The sequence below is a fragment of the Panthera pardus genome, unplaced genomic scaffold, assembly GCF_024362965.1.
Source record: "Panthera pardus isolate Hobbes unplaced genomic scaffold, ASM2436296v1 HiC_scaffold_8, whole genome shotgun sequence".
Lineage (NCBI taxonomy): Eukaryota > Metazoa > Chordata > Mammalia > Carnivora > Felidae > Panthera > Panthera pardus.
This window is the reverse complement of record NW_026527013.1, coordinates 19,333,587-19,353,028: the sequence shown is the minus strand read 5'-3', so window position 1 is coordinate 19,353,028 and position 19,442 is coordinate 19,333,587. Positions and strand designations below refer to the sequence as shown.

Sequence of the window (19,442 nt, the reverse complement as noted above, 5' to 3'; positions counted from 1 at the left end):
CATCCAGGAATGCCCTCCATCAGGAGACCACTCTGTAGACCCTTCCCAGTCCCTGTCCCTTCCCCCACCCTGCACAATCACACACATCAGCACATTGTCCACTCTGTCACACTTGGGATGCTTCTGCTCTTCAGCGGAAAAAATTGACTCAGCTCCTGGAAGCTCCCCCAAGCCCCCTTATGACTGGTTCCCTTCTTCACCACCTGCTTTGGGGGACCATCAGCCAAGCATCTCCCAAATAGTTTGACTCCCCAAAGGACCTCCACTGGGGCCCCTCCATCCACAGGCTACTGGATTTGAGGATGGGCCTCAACCCCAAGAGAAGGTTGGGGAGAAGAGCTTTCAGGGTTAGGAAGCTGCCGGCAGGGTGGAGGCTGTCACCTGAGCCAGGTCCCACTGCCTTCCTGTCACCTAGTGCAGTTCACAGGGCCAGGGTATACTCGGGGGAGGAGGAAGGGGGGAAGGGGAGGAGGGCAGCCAGCCAGTGGGTCTTTGTCGTGGGAGGGAAACAGGGTCAAGCGGTCCCTTTCCCCCGCACCCCCCCCTCCTGTTCCTGGCCCTTTCCTCTCAGAGGGGCAGCAGGAAGTGAGGAAAAAGGGCTGGGGTGGGAGGCGGGAGCGGGTGGGAGGGGATGGAGTTTATCAAGTCGCCGGCGGGTTGCCCGGCGGGCAGCAGCTGGTGCGAGTAGCTTAGCTGGAGAGGCTCACCGGGGGAAGGAGGGAGGCCGCCGACCTACTGGGCCCACGGGCTCCCACACAGGTGAGCCCAGTGCAGGCGACTGGTCTGCACCCCCATAGACCCGCTCACAGGAGCGCTCCCTCCCTCTCCTCCCCAGCGTTCGGAATGGGCTGGCGGTGCAGACCCGGGCCCTTTGAGGAGCTGAGTCCAGCACGGAAGAGAGGATCTAGGAAAAAGCAGGGAGGTCTCGCCCAGGTCCAGCTCCAAGCCTGCTCCCCACAGGGACGGGCTTGCGGGGCGAAAGGGCTCAGGATACCGGTGGAGGCCCGGGGGAGCCCCCTAGCCAGGCCGGCTTTTCTCCGCAGTCGGGTCGGCTGTTTCTGCAAGAGTAGCAGACTCCTGGGAGTTTAAATAAAGGGGTGGGGGGGGGGGGGGGGGGGGGGGGGTCCTACAAGCCTCCACAAAGACTGGGCAGGAGAGAACCGGAGGCCTTGACCTGTCCCTAATGCAAGTCGGGGGCAGGGGGCCCAACTCCCAGGGCCCGCTGGGCTTACCGGCCCCCAGTGGGGCCGACCAAGCTGCGACCCACAGCTCGTGTTGCCAAGACAACTACTACCTCGGCCCTGCCTACGAAGGGCCCAGAGGAGGGTGCTTGACCCCCTCCTTCAGTCTGGTAGGGGGCGGGGCTTCCCTTCAGACCTGGGACGGGGGTCGGGAAGCCCCCCGATCCACAGGGGACTGGGCGTTACTGTCCTGGGAAACCAGAGATCGGCTCTGGTCACCATACCTCTTTCCAAACTAAGGGCCCCACGGCTGGGAACTACACTCGCGGGTACAGATCCAGATCCTCTGCTGCCCCCAGCCAAGGCCCCGGGTCCCGCAGCACCACCTTATGGACAGGCGGAGGAACACCTTCTTCTTTATTCCCTGCGCGACTCCCGACTCTTAAGCTGTCCCTTTAAGCGGCTGGTCGCGCGGCGGAGCGGGGAGGACTGTACCACCGACAGTGAGCTGGTGGGGGAGGAAACTTTGGGCTCACTGGCACTAGCACCTAAGATTACAGAAGAAAGCCCTGTTCGGAGGGGCCTCACGGCCCCAGATGGATGGCCACGTTACTCGGGGAAGAATCTGGGGGCCTTGGAGCCTGAAACGTGGCACTGGCTGCGCGAAAGTCGGGAACACATTCCCGCCCCGGCCACAAGTCCTGCCCCAGGCCCACCTCCGCGCTGGATTCTTAAAGGGCCCGCGGGCCGGGGTGGGGAGGGGGCGGGGCGGAGCAGCAGAGGCGCGGAGCCTGGGCTGCGCCTGGGCTAGCGGCCGGAGCGGGCCGGGCTGGGCCGGGGATGGCAGTGGCCATGGCGTGGGTCCCGGCAGCGCCCCGCGCGAGGTGAGGGCGGGCAGTGCAAGCCTAGCGGCTTTCTTCCTTCAGGTTGGGTTCAGAAGTCCAGGGGATGCGCTCAGCCGGGCGGCCAAGGAACCCAACCCCCACCCGGCCGGGCACTGGCCCCACGTGCGGGGCGGGGGCGGGGTCCAGCACAAAGGCCAGGGGGAGTGAGCTCCTCCCGGGACCCGTCTGGCGGTGTGGGGCGCTTTCACGGTGGCTGCGGAGCGAAGGGCCTGTCCGCCGGCGCCGCCGAGGGAGGTCCGCCACCCCTTTGTCCCGGTGGGGCCTCCACCAAACTTGGGAGAGTGCGTTCGAGACAAAGTCCTGACGTTCTCGCTCTTCTTCCTGGCGGGTGTTACACACATGATAGCTTCGCGGCTGTGTTCCAGCTTCCTTGTGGCTGTATGAGCTGTGCCCTTCCTTATACAAATGCTATCGTTTCCCTGGACCAGGAGTTCTTCATGGAGTACAGAGTGGGCCGCGGGTTCGAGGCTCTCTGAAACCATGTTTTGGGTGGTATGCAGGCATCTGTATCTCTGGGCAGCTAGTCCGTAGTGCAGCCGGCCAATTCTTAGAGTCACACACCTACCAGAGGTCTCTGTCCAGCCGTAAGCCACCTGCTCCAGGAAGGAGTCCTATGCTCCTGGCAGGGAGTTCCCAGGGTGTCTTCCCTTCCCTCCTGTGGTCTTTCAGACCTGTTACAGTCGCCTAACAGGGTCTCAACAGCCTGGGGCAACGGTGCCCCCCACAGCGTGGGCTTGGGGAGTGTGAATGGGTTTGGGGTGGGCACCTCGCTGATTCTCTAGACTGACTTGCTTTTTCCCATCTCTCCCCTAGTTCCTGAGCTGGTGCCAGGCAGGTGACACCGTTTTCCTGTAGCCCCCAGCATGTGGGCAGGCTTGGGCCCTGCCATCACACTGGCTGTGGTGTGGGCGGCGGCATGGGCCACCCAGCTCAAGCCCACAGCGCCACCCATCTTTACGGGCCGACCCTTTGTGGTAGCATGGGACGTGCCCACACAAGATTGTGGCCCTCGCCTCAAGGTGCCACTGGACCTAAAGGCCTTTGATGTACAGGCCTCACCTAATGAGGGTTTTGTGAACCAGAACATCACCATTTTCTACCATGACCGGCTGGGCCTGTATCCCCGCTTCAGTTCAGTGGGGAGGTCAGTGCACGGTGGCGTGCCACAGAATGGCAGCCTCTGGGCACATCTGAAGATGCTGCAGGAACACGTGGAGCACTACATTCGTACACAGGAGCCTGCAGGGCTGGCAGTTATCGACTGGGAGGACTGGCGGCCTGTGTGGGTGCGCAACTGGCAGGACAAGGACATATACCGTCAATCATCACGCCAGTTGGTGGCTGTTCGCCACCCTGACTGGCCATCAGATCGTGTAGTCAAACAGGCGCAATACGAGTTTGAATTCGCTGCACGGCAGTTCATGCTGGAGACACTGCGCTTTGTCAAGGCAGTTCGGCCTCGGCACCTCTGGGGCTTCTACCTCTTCCCAGACTGTTACAACCATGATTATGTGCAGAACTGGGAGACCTATACAGGCCGCTGCCCTGACGTTGAGGTCTCCCGAAATGACCAGCTGGCCTGGCTGTGGGCAGAGAGCACAGCCCTCTTCCCCTCTGTCTACCTGGACGAGACACTTGCGTCCTCCACCCACGGCCGCAACTTTGTCAGCTTCCGTGTTCAGGAGGCCCTTCGTGTGGCTCACACCCACCACCCCAACCACGCACTCCCGGTCTACGTCTTCACGCGACCCACCTATAGTCGCAAGCTCACGGGGCTTAGCGAGGTATGTGCCTCCCAGGACCCTGCCTTCTTCCCCAGGGAACCACTGCAGGTTTGGGTTACCAGGGGGCCTCCTGCCCCGCGGTTTTCTATCTACATTCCCTTGTGTCATTCTCTCTGTAACCTTGTGAAAGGGTAGCATCATTACCTCCATTTTGCAAATAAGAAGATTGAGGTCCAGAAATGCTGAGAAACTCACCCAAAGCTTCCCAGCACATCCAGGGCAAAGCAGGGTCTTGGAACTAGGCATTCTGACTTTGGGGTTTATCCTGATAGATACATCTTCAGCTCAAGTGGGTCGTTAGCTTGGGAAACGGAGGCCAAAGTAGGCGTGCAAATGACTTGAACATCTAATGAGAAAGTGAAACAGCCTCTGCCTGGGGGTGGGAAGGGGTACTGGGCTGAGGGGATCAGCCAGTCAGAACAGGGTGAGGGCCTGTCCAGCCTGCCTGGTCCTCACCCTGTGGTCTCAGTCTTCCCCAGTGACCATCCCCCTCTCACACAGATGGATCTCATCTCCACCATTGGTGAGAGTGCAGCCCTGGGTGCGGCCGGTGTCATCCTCTGGGGCGATGCAGGCTACACCACCAGCACGGTAAGTAAGCGCCCCCACCCAGCCTACCAGAGTGGAGTGTGCAGGGGCCAGGCAGAAAGTTGGGGCTTTCAGCTGCTGACCCTCAAGGTGGACGAACCTAGTCTCCCACCCAAGGCATTCCTGGTCCCAGTAGAGAAGACAGAGTTCCTTCCCTACGTGCCCTTCTGGGTTCATCTCTGTCCCCACTTCCCTTCTCAGCAGGAATAGGAACAGTAAGGGTTCAAGCACTCATGTACAGATACACATGTGTGTGCTGTTGAAGGAAGGTTAATAGAGTTTCCATCTGGGCCTGTGGGCTGAGGCAGCTGACCCTGATCCCTGGCCTCTGCCCCTAGGAGACCTGCCAGTACCTCAAGGATTACCTGACGCGGCTGCTGGTCCCCTACGTAGTCAACGTGTCCTGGGCTGCCCAGTATTGCAGCCGGGCCCAGTGCCATGGCCACGGGCGCTGTGTGCGTCGCGACCCCAGCGCCAATACCTTCCTGCACCTCAGTGCCAGCAGCTTCCGCTTGGTGCCTAGCCATGTACCTGGTGAGCCGCAGCTGCGACCAGAGGGGGAGCTCAGCTGGGCTGATCTCAACCACCTGCAGACGCACTTTCGCTGCCAGTGCTACTTAGGTTGGGGCGGTGAGCAATGCCAGTGGGACCACACACGGGCAGCTGGGGGTGCCAGTGGGGCCTGGGCTGGGTCCCACCTCACTGGCCCACTAGCTGTGGCAGCCCTGGCCCTCACCTGGACTTTATAGGGGTCTCACCCGGCTGCCAAACAAGCTGGCCTCTGCCACAATGGCTCTGCCAGGCACATAGGAGCCTACAAGGGATGGACAAACTGGAGTCTGGAGGGGGCAGAGCCCCTGGGATGCCCAGTAGAGCATCCATACCAGCTCTCACCCCCCTGTTCTAAGGGGGAGGGGCAGTTCCCCGAAAGGTCCCTTCTCTCCCTGCCAGAGAGGAAGAGGGGCACAGCCGGGCCAGAGAGGACCTGACCCTACTCTCCTGCCCCTGGATGGTTTATTATTATTATTTTGGGGTCTCTTTTGTAAATTAAATATAAAACAATTTCTTCTGTGCTTGGACTGTCTGCAACTAGGCCAGGACATGTGAAAGACAATCCAGGGTCTCTCAGACTCTCTGCTGGGGACTTCTTATCTGTCAAATGCCATCTGTGGGACCTGGAGGCCCAGAGCTGCCCATTCCGCTGATGGGGCAGGGGCCAGTGGGACTGGAGGGACTCACATTCCACCCCAACACCAAGGACCTTGCTTTCTCCATATTGATTGGAAAGTTGTTGGGCCCAACCTTCTGTGAGGGACTGGGCTCATTGTGTTTCTCCTACTTGTCCCTGGATCCCCAGCTGGGCCAGTGCCAGTCACCTCGCCTTGCCCACCCAGGGAGAAAGGGGAAGTGGATGTTTGATCTTCCCAGGCTGGGCAAGTAGCCAGACCACCCCTCCCTGCTGTTCCCACAGGCAAGGGCGTCTCCTCCACTCCCTGCTCCCAAGGGCAGTAGACTCCAGCCACACAGCCCTCTCTCCAGCTGGGTCGCAGTCCTCCACTGGGGTTTGGGATCTGAACGCCAAGGTCTCATCCCTGTCCCACTGCAAAGATGCATGATGGGGCGAGAGGGAGGTATCTTGAGCCTGGGAGCAGAGACAACCTCAAAGATCACTTCTGTCCCGGCCGTGGGAAGTATAGTCTGTCCTCAGCTGTCCCAAGGGAGACAAGTAGCAGCTGGAGCAGTCGGACTGGCTCTGGACTGCTTTACTACCCTGCTTCTGAAGGAAGTTACCTGGTGTGTCTCTGCCCCTCTCCTCAGCCATCAAACCCACACCTGAAGGTCCCCTTGTCCATATCGGTGATGACACAGCCCCTGTCCTCAGCAAACACTGGCTGTGGAGAGAAACAGCCAAGTGGTGAAGAGGGGGCGCGGGCAGCCCAGCCACAAGGGAGGTATCCGTGAGGTAGTCCTTCCTACACTGAGTTAAAAAGGGAAGAGGAAGCTTGATGCGAGAGACAAAGCATGGGCAAAATCTGGAGGAAGTCAGAACACAACTGGGACTCACAGTTTGAGGCTAGGGGCTACAGCAGGCAGGGCAGGAGGGGCAGCCCAAGAGCAGCACTAAGCCTGACTTTGCCTGACGGCGGTGACTCCCTTACCCATTCAGTAAATAATGCATACATGTGCAGGTGCTGGGCTGGGATGCATGTGTGAGGCACACCACAAAGAGCCCTGTCTCCATGGGGATGCACACTAGATGCAAAGGCTGAGTCAGAAGTGGTCATGGGAGCAGAGCCTGGAGAAGCGAGCCCCACCAAATTGATGTCAACTCAGGTTGTAAAGTGATCCCTTATCCCTCTGGCTGGTGATGGCAGAGAATGAGGGAAAGGGGTTGGGTGGTAGTTCAGGGAAGGCAATGTCAGTTCACATGGCGGAGGAGGACGCTGGGGCAGAAGGGTGCCCAGATGTTCATGGCTATGGTGGGGAGAGGCCTGCTAGACAGAAGATGAAGGTATTGTCAATAAGGTCGTGAGATAATGGAGCCAATAAAAAGAGGGCAAAGAAGGAGAAGCTATAACCTCTGACTTCCCGTACCCAGCTGGGACCCTCAAACACACCTGTGAGCTATCCCACCCGCATCTGTAACACCCACATCTGTGATCTCTCCCACCGAGCTTGGACCCCTACACGTACATGTGCAAAGCTGTGATTTCCTTCACATGTTGACCTTATACAACTGTTACCTTCCCTAAATAGCTGTGGCCTGTACCTACCCAGCTGTGACACCTCCGTGCAAACCTGTGATCACTTCACATCACTTTCCAGGAGGACCTGGAAAGACAGCCTTGTGGAAAGTGCAACTCAGGGACAGCCGGATCTATGGGTGGGCAGGTGGGGGTAATGGGGAGTGAGGTGGCCTATGCAGGGTATGAGAGCAGAGAGGGCAGGCAGGGCTGGACCACAAAGCTGGAGTGACCCCAGACACACAGAACTTGGGCCCATCTGGCCAGACCAACTCAGCAAGGGCAGGTCTATGGGCAGGGCCCTGGGGTCAGGGAGGGCTTTGGGTATTCCTTCCTGCCGTTCCACCATTAGAACTTCTCCCCTAGACTGAGGCCAGCTGGAGGATGCTGGCCTGATGGTTGGCTGGATTGTGCTAATTGCAGCCTAGGTTTCTAGGGGCACCAGAAGGTAGTACAAAGCCTTAGGGAGAGGGAGTCAGGGCTGCCTTGATGTTCTCCTGTCCCCTCAGCCCTGGGGAGTTGTGCCAGTCTCCCTGAGCCTGGTGGCCATCACTCTGGGACCCTGCTTCCACCAGGATCAGCAGCCACCATCTCTGTGATTAGATGCTGTACTTGGGTCCTGGCTGATGTACCCACAGCCCCCTGGCACCATGGGCCCACTGTCAGCTTCTCCATCCTTGCCTGCAGGACCAGGTCCAGATGATAGCCAGCTGTGTCACTGCTTCATTGACCACCATCCAGGCAGGGGATCACCGGCTCAGGCTCAGACTGGGCTGCAGACTCACTCAGGTAGCACTTTCACCTGGGCCAGGGACATGATGTTCCCTTCACCCCACCCTGGCAGGCAAGCCTGGGCCTGGGGACCTAGCAGGTCTCAATAATCAGCTTCTGAATCAGCAAACAAGTGAAATCATAAAGGAATGAACAAACATGTGGTCACTGACACACCCGTGGTCAAACATGGGATCTCATAGTCACAGGACAGCAGAGTCTTCAACACCCAATCCAGTCACCGGGTCCCACACTTGCACATACACACTCTACTGGAGCTTGCACAGAGGCCTAGATAGTAGCTGACCTGGGCTTCACAAAGACACACTCACTGACCAGCCCTGACTTCACAGACACAGCGCCTTTCAGACTCAAGTCCTGAAAGCAGAAGTGACTTACCCCCCTAGGCATAGTCAGTATAGGGTCTGAGGCCACAATACTTCTAGGGACCCCCGAAATCTTAATTTTTTTAATCAGAAGAAGATACATATTAATAATGAATATATAATGACTTAGGTTGGGATTATATTTGTCTTTATACCAACATAGTTGTAAAATGTATTTTTTGACGTTTTGAGAAAGGGTCCCAAAAAAGCAAAAGTGCTTAGGGCCCACAAATGTCATAGTGCAGCTGTGCAGGAAAGTACACTCCCTTGGTATAGGTACTGAGGCACCCAGACTCCAGTACCACAAACAGGCCTGCCAGCTGGGTCTGCCAACCAAAGAGCAACCCCCACCCCCGCACTGCCTCCACCCCCACCCCAACACAAATAAAGCCGCAAAGCCCTGCCCTAGTGCTGACCCAGTGGGCGGGGCCGCTTCCGGCCCAGCCCCACCTCCTACCAAGGGCACTTTGTTAGGGGTGCTGAGGTGGCTCAGCTGCCTGGCCCAGCCCTCCAACCCCGCGCCTGCCCCTCAGCCCGCCCCCAGACTGGGTGGGGTGACCCCCTACAAAAGCTCAGAGTTTCCAGCAGCAGCAGCTTCCTCCAAGAATCTGGTGCAGCTGAGGGCAGAGTTGAGGAACAGAATCTTGCTGAGCCTTGCCTAGGCCCTCAGCCTGGGGTCAGGAAGTTTGGAGGATGAGGCCCTTCAGCCCTGAGGTCAGCAGGGACAAGTGGGCAGACTGGCGGGGATACAAGGAGGGTTGGGCTGACCTGTCTTTGGTCACTGAGCATCTCCTCCTCCAATGGCTGGCCAGGATTCCTGCAGGGAGAGACAGGAAAGGACCCCCCCCCCCCCCCCCCATCACAGTCAGGTCAGCCTCGGGGCTGAGGGCCTGGCTCTTTTGAAAACACATATCATGGCTTCTTTGGCTCTTGGGGAAGGGGATTGGTTAGCTTAGGCCAGGGCAAAGTCTGTGGGAGACAGGGCAGAGGCCCCTCCAGTGGCAGTGCTACCCCTCCAAGCCTCTCCTTTGCCCTCTGACCTCCCTGAGCCCTGCAGGTCAGTGTTTACCTAAACCCAGAGCAGGGGTGGATTAATGAGCAAGGGGTTTGGCCAGCCTTCCCTGAGCAGGGGTCAGAGAGTTTAGGGCCTACTCTCAGCTTTGCCTCCCCTGGCTAGGTTTCACTAGAACCACCCTGTGCCATGGCAGTCCACCTGCTTCCCATCTACGCCCTCTTCCTGACCTTGCTGGACAAAACCCAAGGCTCCAGGAGCCCCATGGTACCCAACCAGCCCTTCACCACCATCTGGAACGCAAACACCCAGTGGTGCCTGGAGAAATACGGTGTGGACGTGGACGTCAGTGTCTTTGATGTGGTGGCCAACCCGGGGCAGACCTTCCGCGGCCCTGACATGACCATTTTCTACAGCTACCAGCTGGGCACCTACCCCTACTACACGTCTGCCGGGGAGCCTGTGTTTGGTGGGCTGCCCCAGAATGCCAGCCTGGATACCCACCTGGCCCACTCATTCCAGGACATCCTGGCTGCCATCCCTGCGTCTGACTTCTCAGGGCTGGCAGTCATCGATTGGGAGGCATGGCGCCCACGCTGGGCCTTCAACTGGGACGCCAAAGACATTTATCGGCAGCGCTCACGATCACTGGTGCAGGCGCAGCATCCTGACTGGCCAGCTCCTTGGGTGGAGGCCGCAGCTCGGGACCAGTTCCAGGAGGCTGCACAGGCCTGGATGGCAGGCACCCTCAAGCTGGGGCAAGCACTGAGGCCTCGTGGCCTCTGGGGCTTCTATGGCTTCCCTGACTGCTATAACTATGACTTTCTAAGCCCCAGCTATACAGGCCAGTGCCCCCCGGGTATCTGTGCCCAGAATGACCAGCTGGGGTGGCTGTGGGGTCAGAGCCGTGCCCTCTACCCCAGCATCTACATGCCTACAGAGCTAGAGGGCACAGGGAAGGGACAGGTGTATGTGCGGGCACCGTGTAGGTGAGGCATTCCGTGTGGCTGTGGGTGCTGGGGACCCTGATCTGCCAGTGCTGCCCTATGCCCAGATCTTCTACGACGGGACGAACCGCTCTCTGCCCTTGGTGAGTCTCCCTCTATAACCCCACCCATCGTATAGCCTACTTTGTCAGGCATCAGGTCCAGTAAGTGAGGCTGCATGGCCTTGGGGCACTTTCATCCATTCTCCATTCCTTGAGCTCTGTGTGCCATGCTCTGTGCTCAGCACAGATGATTCTGCATTCATCAGAAAGACGTAGTGCCTGGTGCATGGCACGCACAGGCCAGAGTGAGGATGGGCTTGCCTCTCACCACCAGGGCCAGAAAAGCCCAGGTGGGGGTTATGAATCATTTGTCCCATCCAGTGTTGTTACAGCAATCTGCTGTGGGGAGGGAGGAAGGCCCTTCAGAGCTATGTCCCTTTCCTCAGGATGAGCTGGAGCACAGCCTGGGGGAAAGTGCAGCCCAGGGGGCAGCAGGAGTGGTACTCTGGGTGAGCTGGGAGAACACAAGAACTAAGGTGAGCTCAGGCCCGGGGTGGGGGGGGGGGGGGTAGGGGGGGGGCAGGGCAGGGGTGGAGCTGCCAGGCTGACTGGCAAGACCCTGGCCCACCCTTTCTATCCCTTTAGTCCTGACTGGCCAGCAGGTGAGTGCCTCAGTGCCCTAGGTAGGCCCATGCATGGCCATGGTGTCCCTGTTGCTCCCCTTCCTACTCAGGAATCATGCCAGGCCATCAAGGAGTATGTGGACACCACACTGGGGCCCTTTGTCCTCAACGTGACCAGCGGGGCTCTTCTGTGCAGTCAAGCCCTGTGCTCAGGCCATGGTCGCTGTGCCAGGCGCCCCAGCCACCCTGAGGCCCTCCTCATCCTCAACCCCACCAGTTTCTCCATCCAGCCCACACCTGGTGGCGGGCCCCTGACCGTACAAGGTGCCCTCTCACTTGAGGATCGGATGCAGATGGCTGTGGAGTTCAAATGTCGCTGCTACCGTGGCTGGAAGGGAGCATGGTGTGAGAAGCAAGGCACGTGGTAATTGGCCACAAACTAGGATACACGCATTGAACATCTTGTTGACATTAAAAATAAAAATTATTTTACCAGAAAAAATGGGTTTAATCAGGAACAGTAGAAAATTGCAACTTGAGACATGTAAGCTGTTGCAAAACCAAAGAAGAGGAGCGATCTTTTACATAGGAAAGGGGGGAGTTTGAAGGGCCCATGATAAACAGAAAGTCCATTGGAGTAAACCTGGGGTTCAAAGTGTGGTGACTTTTCATTGACTGAGTTATGACAGTCTCTCATTGGCTGGGCTGTTGTCACACAATGAGAAAATCTTTCCTCCTGCTGGAATAGTAAAGTAGGCTTCTCCCTGTTGGGTCTGCAAAGAGCTGCAAGGAGTGGCATGGGTGAGTTCCCCCTTCCAGCCTCCCAACTCCATTTTATTTTATTTATTTTTTTCCAACTCCATGTTAAATGAGGTTTCCTTTATTCAGTTTCACAACCTAATGCACTCTGAGCCTGGCCACAGCTTTCTCTTTTTTTTTTTTTTTTTTATTTAAAAAAAATTTTTTTTTTTAACGTTTTATTTATTTTTGAGACAGAGAGAAACAGAGCATGAACAGGGGAGGGTCAGCGAGAGGGAGACACAAAATCTGAAACAGGCTCCAGGCTCTGAGCTGTCAGCACAGAGCCGCACGCGGGGCTCGAACTCAGAGACCGCGAGATCATGACCTGAGCCAAAGTCAGCCCCTTAACCGACTGAGCCACCCAGGCACCCCTGGCCCGAGCTTTCTCCAGTATAAGTAGTCACACACAAGTCATGGTGACAGCCAGGAGTACATTCAGCCACGGTCACGAGCATATACCTGCACATGCTTATAGACCAGGATAGCTGCCTAAGGGGTTAGAGCCTCCAGCACCCATCCAGCTGGGTCATAAACATCTCCAGAGATACTAAGCCAGTCTTTAAACTGTAGCAATCACAAGAACTGACATTCACTGAACACCTACGCTTCCTCAAGTCCTGTGTTAAGCATTTTAAGTAGACTTACTTGATCCTAACACGACGTTATGAGGAAACTGAGGCACACACTGGAAGGGCAAACATTTTGCCCAAGGCTGCACAGCCAGAAAATAGAGAAACTGGAATTCGAAACCCAGGCTGTCTAGCTATAGAGGTAAAGCACTTTGACTCCTACTGTGTTGACAGTAACCAGCCCTGCACGCAACCTGCTCAAAGGCACCAAGCTCGCAAATAAAGCAGACACGATTCTTGCTTCAGGAGCTATTAATGGAGTGCCTAAAACGTGCAGAAGCCGGGATCCAGAGGGCACAGGAAAGGCTCATCTCTCTCACTCAGACCTGACGTCTGTCCGAGGGCGGCTGCTTCCGAGGATGGGGCCCAAATTTCAGGAGGAAGCTCTACCTGATCGTTTCCACAATGGACCCCTTTCCAAACGGGGACCGACAGGAGCCGAGGCCTGCCTGAGCTTGGGGTGGGGCGAGGTGAGGCGAGGCGAGGCGGAAGTAGAGCCGTGTGGAGGAGGGACCTGTACCCGGCCAAGGCTTTGGCGCGACGGGCCCGGCTAGGGCCTCGGTAGAGTGGAATCCGGGAGGATCTAATAGGTGCTCAGAAGCCAGATACTGGGCCTGCAGGCGACGGGGAGGAGGTGGAGCCTGCGCTCGGTCCCAGCTGGGTGGGATACGTAGGGAGCGAGGTGCTGTGGCTCGGGCGGGGCCGGAGGGGCAGAGGCGGAGCCATGGCAGAGACCAGGTCTGCGTCGGGGGTGTTGTGACGCCCTGAACCGGGGGCGGAGCCTAAGCCGTGGCGCGCGGAGGCGGGGTGGGGCCTAGCTACCTAGAGAAAGTCGACCAGGTCCGGTGCTGCAGGAGACGACGGCTGCAGTGCGTCCGCCGCACCGCTAGGGGCCAGCGCGGGCGGTCAGGAGAGTCCAAACCACAGACAGCGAGAAACCGACCCACGCGGAGCGAGCACGCGAAGCGTCCCGGAGCTTGGCTTCAGCATGTCAGTACCTCCCCCTTCCCATGCGCCTTATGTTCGTCCTCACTGTCCCCCGTCTGTCCCATGCGTGCGGTCCTCAAGTAGCTATGCCGTCCCGCACGCCCTCCCTGCTTCTGTCGTTCTCTCCCCTAGCATGCCGAGCCACACCCACCCAGAGTCAAGCTGCTGAAGCACACCCTCCCCCCCAAAATTCCACGGTTTGTCATCCACTAGGAGGGAGGGGGAAACCGAGGCACAGAAGACACTGCCGCCTCTCCCTGAGGACACAGGAGCCCCGCCCATAGTGGGTGGGGTCGGCCACGAAGGGGTTAAAACCGCGGGGAAGTCTGGGGCTCCAGACCTAGGGGTGGATTCTGGGGCTTCCTCCCTCTTGGTCCAGAGCTGTAGCTGCTGCGGAGGTGGCCGATGCAGGTGAGGTGCTTATAATCCTCTGAGTGGGGTGTGGGGTTGTGGGGGCTACCTGTGCCTGACCAGTGTGGAATTGGCCTCAGGCTCATGGGGCCTTTTGGGGGAGGTGGGGAAGGAGAGCCAGGACGTCCTCTCTGGAGCAAGTGAGTAGAAGAGTGAGGTCCAGTGGATCCCCCACTGCCAGGAATCCCCTCAGCATAGACCCTCCTGGCAGAAGGGCCTGGGGTAGGACTGGCAAACAATGGGGTTTAGGCACAGGAGGTCTGAGCCCCCAACCTGATGGCCGTTGGACACCCTTGTGGATTTAGGAAGGAAGCTGTGGTCCTTATCTAGGGCCACTACGAAACTCAGGCCAGTGGGGAACCAAGCCTGCAAGAGCCACATTGCTTTGTGACAGTGAGCCAGGCCCCTTGCTAGTGCTGTTGAAACCCCATGTGAGGGGACAGTTGGGTCCATGCCCAAGCAGAGTGTCCTGAGCTGCATGGGGATGGGGGGGGGGTGGGGGGGCATGGGCTCTGTGCTCCAGGCAGGAAAGGCAGTTCAGTGAGGGGAAAACTGATCCTAACGGGTGGGTGATGGGTACCCCAGGATTGGTCAGGTGACAGGCATGGCCCAAGTGGTCAGAAAGGCTGGGACCTAAAGTGTAAAGAGAAGGAAAGGGCAGGGGAGTTCCTGGGGACAGCCAGAGGGAGTTTTGGGTGGGTTTAAGTAGGGGGTCATGGTGTCTAGTCTGCATGTTCTGTCTGATGGCCAGCCAACCATGATGGTGTAGGCTAGGTCCCCTGTTCTGGGGAGGCCAGATTTGTAGCCAGAGAAAGTGGGGCCATGACTCTTGGATTCTGCCCCAGCCTTTAGCCTTCAGCTTTCCTCCAATGTGGGGCAGGACACCCTGGAACCATTACCTCTGCTGTCACCTGAGTGAGTCACCTGAGTCAGGTATAAGGGATGGTCTCCAGGTGACCTGTGCCATCAGGTGAGTATGGGACAGAGACAAGGTGTACTTACCAGTTCCAGGATGCATGGCTCCCCTAGCACTCTGTCAGCCCCTCCCTGCCCCAACACTGTCCTCCTTCCTGGCACAGCCTAGCATGGCTGTTGTCTACAGGAGGAGCATCCTTGTGGTCTGAGGAGATAACCATTGTCTGGAGACCATGCTCTTATCCCCAGCCTGGCACTGAGCCACCTGCAACCCAGCAGGAAATGACCATGGCTCCCAGCCTGACTTAGCTGAGCCTGGATCCTACATGTAGGGAAGAGCTGACTCTGAGCCCTGGCTCATCAAAGCTGACCCCTACCCTAGACCCTACACACCAGATAGAGTTGATCCTGAGTACCAGCCCAGCCAAGCTGACTCTGGATCCTGCATGCCAGTCAGAGTTGACCCTGAGATCCAACCTGGCCACGCTGACCCTGGATCCTGCACACCAGCCAGAGCTGACCCTGAGCCCCAGGCTAGCTGAGCTGACCCTGGGTTCTGCATGCCATCCAGAGATGACCCTCAGTCCTGGCTTGACTGAGCTGACCCTGGATCCTGCACACCAGCCAGAGGAGACCTCAGCCCCCAACCTGGCTGAACTGACCCTGGAGCCTGTGCACTGCCGACCTGAGCTCCTGGATGCCTGTGCCGACCTCATCAATGAGCAGTGGCCCCGCAGCCGTGCCTCCCGCCTGCATTCCTTGGGCCAGTCCTCAGACGCCTTCCCCCTCTGCCTGATGCTGCTGAGCCCCAGCCCCACACCTGAGGCAGCCCCCATCGTAGTGGGCCATGCCCGCTTGTCACGGGTGCTGGACCGGCCCCAGAGCCTCCTAGTGGAGACAGTGGTGGTGGCCCGGGCTCTGAGGGGCCGTGGCTTTGGCCGCCGCCTCATGGAGGGCCTGGAGGTTTTTGCTCAGGCCCGGGGCTTCCGCCGACTACACCTCACTACCCATGACCAGCTGCAGTTCTATGCCCACCTGGGCTACCAGCTGGGTGAGCCTGTGCAGGGCCTAGTCTTCACCAGCCAACGGCTGCCTGCCACCCTGCTCAGGGCCTTCCCCAGAGCCCCCTTTCCCCGGCAACTCTGCAAGGCTTCTAGTCTGACTGCCCAAACTGCCCCAAGAGCCCCCAAGGGGCCATCATTGCCGCCACCTCCTCCCCTGCCTGAGCCCTTGACCACCTCACCCCCACCTCCTGCAGGGCCCCCTCCACAAAGCCTGCTGGAGACACAATACCAAGACCTGAGAGGATGTCCCATATTCTGGATGGAAAAAGACATCTGAGGGCTACCCAGGACAAGGCACTGTCCTTCAGGGTTGATGGACTGCCTAGGACAGTCTGGGCCTCAGCCCATTGGCCATACCATAGTCCCTAGACCCTGGGAGCAGCTTTAGCCTGGCCATGTTTCCTGAGTACCAGTGGGGCCAGTAGATGGCTTCATGGCTGTGGCTCAGAGCTGTCAGTGTGGCTGAATAAAGGCTTCTGTTGGATGTGGCTGTGACAGTTTATTTGTTGACCTCACTCTCACCTCCCAGCTTCATCTTAAATCCCCTATCTCTGCAAGAGTCCCCAGATCAACCTTGGCCCTAGGGCCATGGATGAAGGGACACCTGCCCTTTGCCCCTCCCACTCTGCCAAGCCCAGGTGACAAGGTATCTATTCCCTTCTACATTCACTCATCACTATTCACTCAGGGGCTACTGTTTGTCAGGCTCTGGACTGGTCACAGGCAATGGGGAACGAGACAGACAGGGACAGGGGAGACAGGCAGGCATACAGTGTCAGGATCCGTGCTGGGACAGTGGGAGCCCAAGTGCCCTCAGTGCATTTAGAGACCCAGGAGGCCTCCCAGGGGAGGTGATGTCACAGCAGAGACCTGAGAGCTGAGTAGGAATTAAGCCAGGCAAAGGGGAGGATGTTGTGTTCTTGGGGCAAGGCCCAAGAAAGAGGTCAGAGGGGACTGGTGAGATGTGAGTGGGCTAGGTGTCAGAAGGCACAGTGGTGCTGTGACAGAGATGGACAACACGGGAGCTACGTGGGCCAACTTAGGGTGTTACTGGTTTGAGAGGCCTAGAGGACCACATGGGGACCATCCTTCCCCAGCCTCCATCCTTGGGAGTAGCTGGGGGAGTGTTCCCAGCTTTCCCTGCTGTATAGAAGGTGTGGCCATGGCCATGAATTCTAAGCTCACACCCCCTCTCTCCTGCAGGTTTCTGTCCCTGGGTCATGATCATGCAGCTGGGCCTCGCCCTGGTACTAGGAATGGCCCTGTGCCTGGGGTGTGGCCAGCCCCTGCTGTGGGCTCCTGAACGTCCCTTCTCTGTGCTATGGAACATACCCTCAGCACACTGTAAGACTCGCTTTGGCGTGCACCTGCCACTAGAGGCTCTGGGCATCACAGCCAACCGTGGCCAGCGTTTCCATGGCCAGAACATCACCATCTTCTACAAGAACCAGCTTGGCTTCTATCCCTACCTTGGGCCCAGGGGCACAGCTCATAACGGGGGCATCCCCCAGGCTGTCCCTCTTGACCGCCACCTGGCACGGGCTGCCTACCAGATCCATCTCAGCCTAGAACGTGGCTTTGCTGGCCTGGCAGTGCTAGACTGGGAAGAGTGGTGTCCACTTTGGGCCGGGAACTGGGGCCGCCGCCGAGCCTACCAGGAAGCTTCATGGGCTTGGGCACAGCGGGTATTCCCCCACCTGAACCCCCAGGAGCAGCTCCACAAGGCCCGTGCTGGCTTTGAACAGGCAGCCCGTGCCCTGATGGAGGACACACTACGGCTAGGCCAGGCACTGAAGCCCCATGGGTTCTGGGGCTTCTATCGCTTCCCAGCCTGTGGCAATGGCTGGCGTGGTACAGCTTTCAATTACACAGGCCACTGCCACCCAGCCACTCTAGCCCGAAACACACAACTGCATTGGCTCTGGGCTGCCTCCAGCGCCCTCTTCCCCAGCATTTACCTCCCACCCAAGCTGCCACCTATTCACCACCAGGCATTTGTCCGATACCGCCTGGAAGAAGCCTTCCGTGTGGCCCTTGTTGGGCACCCACATCCCCTGCCTGTCCTGGCCTATGCCCGCCTCACATACCGGTATTCTGGGAGGTTCCTGTCCCAGGTGAGCGAAAATTGAGATCTAGGGGTCTGAGTGGGGAGTCATGGTCCTGTCCTAGGAAGGTCTGAAGAGAAGACCTTGCCCAGGGGAATTTGATGGGGAGACCCTGATCTAGTTCTGAGTGGGGAGGTACTATCCTGGAGCATCTGAAAAGGAAGTATGGCTCTGCCTTGTAAAATCTTGAGGGGGAAGGCAAGGCCAATGTTTGGAGCTCTGGTCTGAGGGAAGACATTTTCTGAGTGGAGGACCCAAGAAGCCACTCAGAGGCTCAGTGCCAAGTAACCTTACTCTAGAAGTGGAATCAGATCATGGTAATGAGCCAGAAAAGTTTCTTGAAGGTAGAGGTAGGCCCAGATGGATCTGACCAGCCCAGCCCTGGCTTAGTAGTTCTTTGCTTCCAGGATGACCTCGTGCAGACCATTGGTGTGACCGCAGCACTAGGGGCAGCCGGCGTGGTGCTCTGGGGGGACCTGAGCTTCTCCAGCTCTGAGGTGATCATTGCCCCTCCAGCCTGCCGTACAGCCCATCCTGGGATCCCAGGGTTCGGGGAAGAGACCATGTCAGAGCATGAAGCAGGAGCATTGATACATCCTTCCCCTCTCCACAGGAGAAGTGCTGGCATCTCCATGACTACCTAGTGGGCACCCTGGGTCCCTATGTAATCAATGTGACCAGGGCAGCCATAACCTGCAGTCACCAGTGGTGCCATGGCCATGGGCGTTGTGCCCGCCAAGATGGAGGACAGCTGGAAGCCTTTCTGCATCTGCAGCCAGATGGCAGCCCTGGAGCTTGGGAGTCCTTTAGCTGCCGTTGTTACCCGGGCTGGGCTGGCCCTACCTGCCAGGAGCCTAGACCTGAGCCTAGGCCTGAAGAAGCAACATAAAACCAGAGGTTACCTGCCCCTGACTCTCTTGTCCCTGCTGCCATTTTTCCAGTCTTGGAGGGACAGCTCTGTCCCACTCTTGTTCTATTCAGTTTAGAGTCAGTCCTCCCATACACACCCTCCCTTCCCATGGGATACCTGGGGAGTGGAAGGGGCCAGGAAAAAAATGTTGACAGACAAACAGACAAAAATGTTTATTTTGTTTACACTATTTTAAAACCAAAGGTCCTCTGAGGTCACTTGATCCCTCCTGATAAGCAGCCCCAGGGAAAGTCAGAGTTCCAGATGGTTAGAGTTGCCAGCTCAGGGCTCTGTTCCTACTACTCCTCACTGGGTCCATGGAAAGGTCACAGGAGACCCATCCAGAGACAGGTGGGCTCCAAGATCTTGGCTAAGGTCTGTAAGTGCTAAGCTGTTATTTGTCCTCTGCTTCAGCATAAAGTCACTTTTTCTTTCACCGCCTAAGGTTTGTTCACCAAGTTCCACTAAACCCCAAGCTCTTCCTGTCGCGGAGTGTCCGTCCGCAAGTGCCCAGAAACGCTGGCCTTGCCTGACGTAGTAGGCTGCTCCAAAGAGGCAGCTTCAGTGTTAACAACTGTGCATGCATGCACGTGGGCGCGCGGGGGGCGGTGTACACAGGGCATTGTGGGTGCATAGTT

General features: G+C 58.0%; 3 protein-coding genes and 1 long non-coding RNA gene across 4 annotated transcripts; 3 read left to right on the top strand and 1 right to left on the bottom strand.

Annotated features, from left to right (window-relative positions):
- The first annotated feature begins 634 nt into the window (after positions 1–634).
- HYAL1 (hyaluronidase 1) lies at positions 635–11,484 on the top strand. Its single transcript, XM_053897566.1, is given in 7 exon segments — positions 635–759; positions 2,900–3,870; positions 4,372–4,461; positions 9,537–10,349; positions 10,351–10,461; positions 10,806–10,895; positions 11,093–11,484. Coding segments are annotated over 6 exon segments (2,343 nt in total). The 5' UTR covers positions 635–759; positions 2,900–2,949; the 3' UTR covers positions 11,411–11,484.
- LOC109247845 (uncharacterized) lies at positions 11,467–12,959 on the bottom strand. The gene is made up of 2 exons (XR_002071871.2): positions 12,803–12,959; positions 11,467–11,765 (listed from the first exon to the last, which is right to left on the bottom strand). It is a non-coding gene; the product is annotated as an uncharacterized LOC109247845 (long non-coding RNA).
- HYAL3 (hyaluronidase 3) lies at positions 12,954–19,248 on the top strand. The gene is made up of 4 exons (XM_019416918.2): positions 12,954–13,810; positions 16,993–17,903; positions 18,302–18,391; positions 18,508–19,248. Exons 2-4 carry the CDS (start codon positions 17,010–17,012, stop codon positions 18,781–18,783), a joined length of 1,260 nt encoding a protein of 419 aa, XP_019272463.1. The 5' UTR covers positions 12,954–13,810; positions 16,993–17,009; the 3' UTR covers positions 18,784–19,248.
- On the top strand, positions 13,835–16,273 carry NAA80 (N-alpha-acetyltransferase 80, NatH catalytic subunit). Its single transcript, XM_019416919.2, is given in 2 exon segments — positions 13,835–15,201; positions 15,203–16,273. Coding segments are annotated over 2 exon segments (894 nt in total). The 5' UTR covers positions 13,835–15,171; the 3' UTR covers positions 16,067–16,273.
- Positions 19,249–19,442: the final 194 nt, after the last annotated feature.

Bases quoted from the DNA above. Each gene is read 5' to 3' on its own strand.
- HYAL3 (XM_019416918.2), top strand. From the start codon at position 17,010: ATGATCATGCAGCTGGGCCTCGCCCTGGTACTAGGAATGGCCCTGTGC. The intron at 17,904-18,301 runs GTGAGCGAAAAT...CTTTGCTTCCAG, and splicing joins CTGGGAGGTTCCTGTCCCAG to GATGACCTCGTGCAGACCAT. The intron at 18,392-18,507 runs GTGATCATTGCC...CCCTCTCCACAG, and splicing joins TGAGCTTCTCCAGCTCTGAG to GAGAAGTGCTGGCATCTCCA.